Raw genomic sequence first — 9,292 nt, 5'->3', positions numbered from 1 at the left:
GATTAGCTTTTTTTTAATGTCCAAACTTTAGATCCAATTATTTTCCTTATCTTTAAAGCTAAATAAAGTTTTTTTTTTATTTTAGAGAACGCTCTTTTGCTTTTAATAAAAAAAATATTGGTTTGGGGTTTGAATTCTTGAGTAGAGCCCTTTAGAAAAAAGTTTGTTTTTTTTTAGATTTTACTCTAACCGATGTTTTAGCCAAAAAATATATACTTTTTTTTTAAATTCTTACTTTGCCGTGTTCTCAACGGTAATTAATTTTTTCCCCAATTTTCTAGTACTTTAATAATATATACAAATGTGCCCGATTGTAAATTTCAAAAAGCTTCAATTTCTAACGGCCACTGTAGCAAAAAAAAATTGTAAACTTATTTTAATACACTTAGTTATTACTATTTTAAATTGTCCAATTTTTTTTTATCTAAACTGTTTTTATGTAAGACATGACCCATGCACGTTTAACTAAAATTATCATTATCCAACATGAAATCCCTCATATTTTTTTTATACTTTGTAGAATTTGAATTCTAGCAAAAACTATATCAATAAAACTAGCCGGAGACTTAGGAAGAACTTGAAACTAGCTTAAATTATGAAAAAAAATCAAGTCTAAATTAAGCTTATCTTTTCAACTATATGAAGTTTTCTGAGTAAGTGGCAACCTCGACTTAAGTTAAGAATTAAAGATATAAAACTTAGGTAAGAAAAAAATACTACCATGTTATTGTTTAAAATAACTATTACTATTTGTAAAAACTTTACAAAGTTCAGCTTTTTTGGTAGTAACTGTTTAAACATAATTACAGTAAGGACTTGGACAAGGTACACACTAAATCTTCAAAAAAGTGGGCTCAAAAACTTTATTTAATGTAAAATCAAGTAAAGCCGTATCCAGGGTCAAAAACAGAATCCAGTTGTCTATTATTCCAGCGAGTTGCACTAAAACCATAATAAAAATTGTTAATTGATAAAGTCGTTTGAATCATTGATATTGTCAATGAATGATGAAAGCTTTGAACACTAGGTTGGTTTATTATTTCATTGGACAGATATGTTTTGAGCTCTCTAGTAGCAATTTTGAATTGAAACTTTATTTAATTCATACTTTTAGACTCAAATTAAACTTGAAAAAAGAATACATAGTCAAAAAAAAATTAGTTCAAATATTACTTTTTTTTTAAGAATCATGCAAAGGGAAAGATAACTATAAAAAGCAGTCCGAATCAATTCAGATATCATTTTTATTAAAACAAAACTTTGCGGTTTAATTATATACAATCAAAAAAGTTAAATGGTTTTTAAAATTATAATAGTTTAGTAGTTATTTATTAGTTCCAAAAAAAAATAATAATAAATCATATTTGTATTAAAAACGTGTAGATGTTAGCTATTATTTAGTGTTAAAATGTAGATTATCTCAAAAGCTATAAGTACACTTCGGCTTAAGGTGCGTACCTTATCAAAGTCCCTACTGTTTTTATATTTGCATGAAAATTAAAATATGGAATAAAGTGTACTAATTTTTTACCAAACAAAAAAGTCAAATAGCATATCCGGAATTAGCTCATGTTTGACAACCATATACCTGTTGTAAGCATGACTTTATTTTCTTTAATAAATTGAAGTTTGGTATGCTTATTTAAAGGATTTCTTAGAGAAACTAAACTAACTAATTTATGATTAACTGAATTCGACAACATCATTTAATTTAAAACATAATCTCTATAAATACAAGTGTGTAATTTTTTACTGCAGCTTCTTAAAGTTTAAATAAAGTTACGTTCTTGGTGTTTAGCAAAAATATGCACTTTAGATCATATTTACTTTAACTTAAGTAACTTAAACATTTTTATCATGCAAATAAATACAAGACACACAGTATAAAATTATAATTGAAATGAAAATAGACTAACTAACTTTCTTAAAATTTTTTAGCTTATAAATTATCACAGTAATAATAATGCAGCTCTTGTAGGAAAACATATTTAATTGTGACAATTACATATACGACTGGTACATAATAAACGTTTGAAAAAGTTTACTATAAATTTTTTCTTTAAAGAACTAAAATTTGGAGTTTAAGAGGGTCTACCTATCTGGACAATAGGGGCATGGTAAACTGTAATTATTTACAGGGGTTTACTCATCAGTATTAATAGGTAGTGAGCTTGAGGGTACTATGTGAGAACTACTGGGTAGTGAGCTAGACCTACCTACTTATCTCTTTTCGGCTAAGCCCCGGAACGATTTTAAGCTGGGGACAGCTTAGTAAATAAATTCGAAAATAGACTGAATTTCCTTGACTCAATATATAAATTTAGTAACATAAATAATATTTATAGTTTTCAAATGAAGTGATTTTATTAACGAGTGACAAAACAGCTAATCTATCAGTAGAACAAACAAAATTGCGAAAAAGAAATATCAAAACAAATCTTATGATAAATAAGTTCTTGTTTTAAGTTAGAAAACGAAATCTTAAATGCGATGTGCTGATGGTTGAGCACAAAAAACAAGTGATTTTCTAAAAACTGACAAAATAACAGGAGTTTTTATAAAGTGATTTGATAAACAATCTTTTAGCGCCACTGGCGGTCAATTAAAAAACAACAAACATGGTTGCCACAGATCAAGATGAGAAAAATTTCCTGATTTTACCTGACTTTTAACTAAAAATTTCCTGACTTTTCTAAATCTAAACTTGTAGAATAATTAGACTATAGCTCATTTTAGTGTTTATACTTATACTCGTTTTCGTTTTAGATTTTACATTGTTAATAAATTTTTAAACTAAATTGACAAGGAGTTATTCTTCATATAAAATCTTATCAACAATCTGAGAAAAGTAAAATGGTTGTAGTAAAGTTCCCAATCCGTGGATGCGAGTTCCAGACGCCAGATCTATCCGGTGATATAGTGAGTAGCCTTCTAAACCTTAAAGTTCTTTCAAGAGTATCCAGGTGTATTGAAGAAGGTCGAAGCTTGAAACATGTTGAATCTTTGTCAGCGTATTTTAGATACGATGATGCATTGTACTTAAAAGGTGGGGTTATACTTTACAAGGATAGAGTAATAATCCCCGTCAGTTTACGATATCGGGTCCTCAACAAGTTACACTCGGCGCACCAATGAGTCACATCAATGCATAATCGTACCCAACAGATTGTCTTCTGGCCTGGTATTACACAAGACATTGAAGCAATTCGGGCCAATTGTCAAAGCTGCAACCGCAATTCACCTTCTCAACCATCATTACCACAAGAAGCATCTGATCCTCCTACAAACCCTTTTAAAAATATTCGCGGATTTTTTCCAGTTTGCCGGAAACAATTTTTTGGTAGTCGGTGACAAGTTGTCTGGTTGGTCAGAAACATTTTCCACACCAAGCGGAACCTCTTAGGCAGGTTCGCGTGGGTTGATTAAGTGCCTCCAAGTTTTGTTTTCCAGGTTTGGAGTACCTGAGGATATATCAAGTGATGGTGGACCAGAATTTACGTCCAGTGCAACAAAGGAATTTCTTAAAACCTGGGATGTTACACATCGAATATCTTCAGCTTACTATCCAAGATCAAACGGTAGAGCGGAAGTAGCCGTCAAACAGGCAAAATGGTTGCTAAGATCAAATGTTGACGCTTCAGTAAGTCTGGACAATGACAAGTTTTTAAGTGCGATGCTCCATCTGAGAAATACTCCTGATAGCGATTGTCAAGTGTTTCCAGCCGAGATCATATATGGACGTCAGCTGCGAGATAGTTTCTCATTCTTGAACAAACTTGACAAATTCTCCAATCCTAATGTGCGACCCATGTGGAGAAAAGCATGGAAGCTTAAAACAGAGACGCTCCGTACAAGATTTGTTAAGAATTCCGAAGTACTTAACCAGAGAGCAAAGGATTTGCGACCTCTCTATGTTGGCAGTAGGTGTCTACTACAGAACCAGAGTGGCACTCATCCGCGTAAATGGGACAGAAGCGGAGTGGTAATGGAGGTGCTTCCACATGATCAGTATGTAGTCAGAGTTGATGGTTCACGGAGACTTACTCGGAGGAACAGAAAGTTTTTAAGGATGTACAACCCAGCCTCAACAAACATTGAAGCAAAAACTTCCCAAGGTTAGAGCAGTAATCTACCAAGCTCACATGAGTGCAATGTTGATCATCAACGTCCTGATTCTTCTGTAAAGATTACAGAGGATTCCAACGGTGCCAATACTGGTAAAACCAGTGAGGTTGAAGCGGATCCTGAAGAGGTTGAGGAAGAGTACATTCCTGCTCCTATGGTTTCCAAAAAAAATAAGGTTCCGCTTGTTTTGCGTAGGTTGAAAGACTTCAATGCGCCAGGGAAGCTTGAGAGTGGAGAACTCCAAAGTAGAAATCGTCGTAAGTGAAGTCTGTTTTTTCCTGTTTATACAACAGTTGGTGCTGAGTGTTTAATTGCTGCTGATAGTGATAATTGCTGAGCCAGGAAGGATTCAGCGTGGAATTGCATGAATTTGAATTGTTTTGGATTTATTTAGTGCGTTTTATTGCAGTTTTGTTTTTTTTTACTCAAATAAATCCCTTGTTTAAGTTAATTGAGCCTTGTTAATGCATAAAATTTACTTTCATCTTTGTAAAATATTTTTGTTACTTATTTAAATCCCCTCTTGACGAGCTATGTCATTGCCTTAAACTTGTTATTATCTTAAATGAGCTGGAGGGGATGTAGAATAATTAGACTATAGCTCATTTTAGTGTTTATATTTATACTTGTTTTCGTTTCAGATTTTACATTGTTAATAAATTATTAAACTAAATTGACAAGGAGTTATTCTTCAAAACTAAGTTAATTTTATTCTAAAAAACATAATCAAACACTAAAAACTATATAAATCTTCCAGTCTTATTTTTATACAGGTTAAAACAACAGTTTTTTGATGAATTCAATCATCTAACTTCCATTACATCACTTGAACCATCTGTGTATGATTGATGTATTTGCAATAAACAGCTCTATCAGCAAAATACTTGTATTTTCTAACTTGATACAGTTCTAGTACATATAATCTTTAACTTTTCTTCTGGATGTAATAGTTTCTCATTTCATACTGTTTTAAAGCAGAGTTTTGTTAATACTTAATCTAGCTCGACCTCAGCCTGGTCAGTGTGCAACACAAACAATGGTTGCAACAACTTTCCGAGAGAAGATTTGGCAGGAAATTTTAATGTTTCAAAACAGAACTGGTCCAAACAATCTTCCTTTTGCTTGCAGCTCTTAAACTTTAATACATTAATTGGACAATTTACAAAAGTTCTAAATTGTTCAATGCTAGTATCACCTTCAGAGTTGGAGCACATTTTTTACTATGTTAAGGAGTGCACAATGTTGGCAAAACGTAAACAACAATTGTGACTCCTAATTTTTCAAGGTTATGCGGATTTAAGCATGAGATATTTTTTACAAATGTACTTCCAATAGCCATTCTGCTCCGGAGATTATCAACCGCTTTTATAACAAATTATCTAAATTTTTTGTTGAAATTTAAGACCTTTTGTTAAGATTTTTTGTTTTTTTTTTCCTCAAATTTGCCAGCAAATTAGTTGCAGCACAACCAAGATCAAGGGCTGGTTTTAGGGAAGCTTGATCATTTAATACAACCTTGAATAACTGGTTAAGCTGAGGTTTGTAACTATCACGTCTTTCTTAATGATACACAGCAATTTAATTACCAAGCATAAAATGTACTCATGCATAAAGGCAACAACAGGGTGGGTACTCTGGTACAATGTAAAAAAGACTGCATAAGAGATATCACATAACTAAAGAAATGCTAGAAAATGTTTGTGTATATATCACAGTTTCACTATGGAAGTGTTCTTGCCACAGATCTCAATACTAAAATGCATAAAAAAACTGCTTGTTCAAGCAGGGTAGTTGTTCAATATGTTAATAGAAAAATTTTGGAGTTTTACAAAGGATATTTTATTAATTTATACCAGATGAAGGCATTGGAAATTAAATAATTTAGTAAAATTCTAGGAAAGTTTTGCAATTTTAGTCTGACTTTAAAGGATTTTTAACTATTTTTTTACTATTTGAAGGCTTTAGAAAATAAGGAATTTTGTAAATTAATCTGACAAAATCTGACCTTTTTTTTTTTTAATTCCTGACTTTTTTTCAAAACCCCCCATTTTTTCCTGACTTTTGTCATTTTTTTAGTTTTTTCTGACTTTTCCTGATCATGTGGCAACCCTGAACAAAATTATTTATTTTGTTATAAATATACTTTAGCTTATAAAACCTTGCATACAATAAAGTTAATTACACTTTTACAAAATATTGAGAAAAGTGAACTTAGAAAGGTGCTTGATTGAATTAAAATTATTCTCAATATAAAATACAACTCATATTATTTGTTTAAGAAATAAATTTATAAAACAAGCTAATCATTCTTTCTGACTTCTTTATAGTGTTTTTCAATAGAACACTTTATTTTTCTGTATTTCAAAACATCATCTAGGTCAATTAAATTTGTAGACTCTACAGATTTATTGCTTAAAGTAATCTCTATACAGGAAAAAATAGTTTCTCTTTCAAGCACTATCTGCTGAAGTCGATCTATGGCAGTATTAAGCTGTACAATTGCGTCTGTTTGGTGGTTTAAAGATGCTTCATTGCAGGTAACTGCCTCTTTACACATATTCAAATACTCTTGCTTTCCCAAAACATTTACTGTTTCTTTTTTTTCTATTTGTTTAGTGTCTTCCAAAAGTTCTTCTAAGAACTCTAATTTAAACTTAGATAGAGCAAATAAATCGTTTATATCTAAACTGCTCTTAAGCAAAAAACATACTTTTGTTCGATACATCTCTAGTTGCTTTTTATTGGCATTGAACGCGTCAAGGTGTTTTGTTTGACGTTTTTCTCTACCAACTTTTTTCCATTCATCTTCAATCACACTTTTTCGAAGCATGTAAGGAATTGTGTCTTTTCTTGAAGAAATGTGGGATATTTCCATAGTATTCAAAGCTTAATTAATAAGTTATAACATTACTGTGTTTAAAAGAGGTTTATGTTTTAATAAAGCACTAAATAACATAGTACTACTATAAAAATAAAAACCATCAAAGATTTGTAACAATATAATTTATATACTATATAAAAATTTAATCAAAGTAACCTTATATAAACTTAAGTTAATCAAAAAACTAACTATTCCTTCTACAAAAATTTTGATCAAGTTTTTAATGAACAGGCTTTTAACTTCTTTTAGTTACAAGGTTTCTTGTAGAATTATTTTACACATAACAAAACTTATAAATCTAAATTATTTAGGAAACAAACTGGTCAAAACATATGTATAGTAATGTACAGTAGAAATATTGTTGGTTATAATTACGCAGTAGTTGTCAGTATTTAAGATACATTCACAGTTGATCTCAAAGTTCTTCAAAAAACAAGATTTTAACCATATACTGATTCTGACCAAGTATTTTTATAATGCTTAAAATATCTTATATACATTTTATTCATCTAGCTAGAATATTGATTTTAAAATAAAAATCACTCAATTCATACTAAGTTTTACATAATTTTTACTACTTTTTAAATTTTCTATATACCGTTAAAAACTTAAATGCATAAAGCTGTACAGGACATTCTTTTATAAAAACTGGAAAAGTATACAAATCTTAGACTCAATTTAAAAAGTAATTAGGAATAGTGCTCTTTTTTATAAGAAGTTTTTAATAAACTATTATATGTAAAGAAATATTGTTTAACAACATTAACAAAATGTTGTCTCATAATTTTTCAAACAACGCTAAAAGAGAAACTTATGTTTTTAGTACTGTTATTTGTGAAACAAAATACAACTTGATTACAAGGTTTGTAAGTTTTAAATAATACAATTATTAACATAAAGACTTTGAAAATTTAGTTCAAATGAAGCATAGTAACATAAAACAATATAAAGTTACTTTTTATTAAAATGATCATATCAAAATTGAGAAGTTCAAAAATTAGTTCAATTTTAAACATTTTAATAAATGATGATTAAAATGTCAATTTTTACCAAAAGGGTATGTTGTACCTTTAACAACCCAAGACAGTCCTTTCAAATGGCTGGGTAAATATGGTGTTTGATGTTTAGATAAACTACTTATCATTGCTATTTTTCTGGTTTCTAACAGGCTTTGTTCATTTGAATTAAAAACTAACTCATATGGATCATTTGTTTTAGGTGGGTCTTTTAGTTGTAATTTACTGTTGTTTATACTCTCTTCAACCTTGTTTTTAAAATCAACCAACTTTGTTTTGTACAAAATAGCAGCTTCAGAATTAGCAACATTTTCTGAACTTATTTTATAAAAAATTCTTCTAACAAAACTCAGAAGATTATAAATTCTATGAACGTCTCGCTTCCACTTTGGAAAAGCTAGTTTCAAATATAACACTCCAGATTTTTCATCAACTAGCGGATGATAAGGTGGCTGATCAAATATGACTTGTGGACATTCACCATTAGGGTAACTATGGGGTATTATTATACAAAACCTAAAAATTCCTCCTTGATATAGCCCTTGACGTACAAAAATAACTCCAAACCATACAAGAGGTGTCCTGGCAGAAGGCATCACATAAACACCATTAATGTTTTGGTTCTGAAGCAATTGATACTCACCCATCAATGTATATTCAAGAAAGAATGGAATGTACTGGCTGTCCATTTGATTACAAACAATTTTTGAATCATTATCCATGGTTTTTTTGAATAAAAAACTTTAAAAATTTTTAAACCTCTGTAAAAAGCTTATATTTTTCTAGTGCAGTCTAGGTTGCTTTTATTGATGTAAAATGTAATTTTTATCAGTATCAAAAAAATAAACTAGCTTATTTAAAACAAAACTTCAGTTATTTAGTCAATAAATGAACAATGTTAATTTTCTAATTACTTGAGTTTTCAATAAATAAAAAAGCTAATAATAACAATGTACAAAACCACAAAAAAAAAAACACTTTTGAAAGTTCGTTTTAGTAATCACAATTACATCAAAATGCATTAACCTACAAAACTATATATAAATAAAAACATATTTAAAATTTTAAAAACTTTTAAAAGTAAAAAAACACATAAATTTTTAGACTGTCTGAGGTAAATTGACAGGAGATTTGAAACTTACAATAGCTATTCTGAGATTTGTAATGAAGACTGACAATAACCTTTTTAAAAATAAAAAAGAAGCCAGTTGTCAAATTGAGTTTGGGAAGCCCTGACCTAAATATGTCCTTCAGTAACCTTTCAATTTTT

At 29.8% G+C, this 9,292-nt stretch overlaps 1 protein-coding gene across 1 annotated transcript; it reads right to left on the bottom strand.

The window, feature by feature from the left end:
* Window positions 1-2,353: 2,353 nt before the first annotated feature.
* LOC145849795 (AKT-interacting protein homolog A-like) lies at window positions 2,354-8,775 on the bottom strand. Its single transcript, XM_082954853.1, has 2 exons — window positions 7,196-8,775; window positions 2,354-7,011 (listed from the first exon to the last, which is right to left on the bottom strand). Exon 1 carries the CDS (start codon window positions 8,742-8,744, stop codon window positions 8,046-8,048), a length of 699 nt encoding a protein of 232 aa, XP_082810979.1. The 5' UTR covers window positions 8,745-8,775; the 3' UTR covers window positions 2,354-7,011; window positions 7,196-8,045.
* Window positions 8,776-9,292: the final 517 nt, after the last annotated feature.

The sequence above is a fragment of the Thalia democratica genome, chromosome 2, assembly GCF_965202585.1.
Source record: "Thalia democratica chromosome 2, ktThaDemo2.hap1.1, whole genome shotgun sequence".
Classification (NCBI taxonomy): Eukaryota; Metazoa; Chordata; class Thaliacea; order Salpida; family Salpidae; genus Thalia; species Thalia democratica.
The sequence above is the reverse complement of the archived record's forward strand: the minus strand, read 5'-3'. Positions and strand labels throughout refer to the sequence as shown.

Coding starts and splice junctions, on each gene's coding strand:
- LOC145849795 (XM_082954853.1), bottom strand. CDS start 8,744: ATGGATAATGATTCAAAAATTGTTTGTAATCAAATGGACAGCCAGTAC.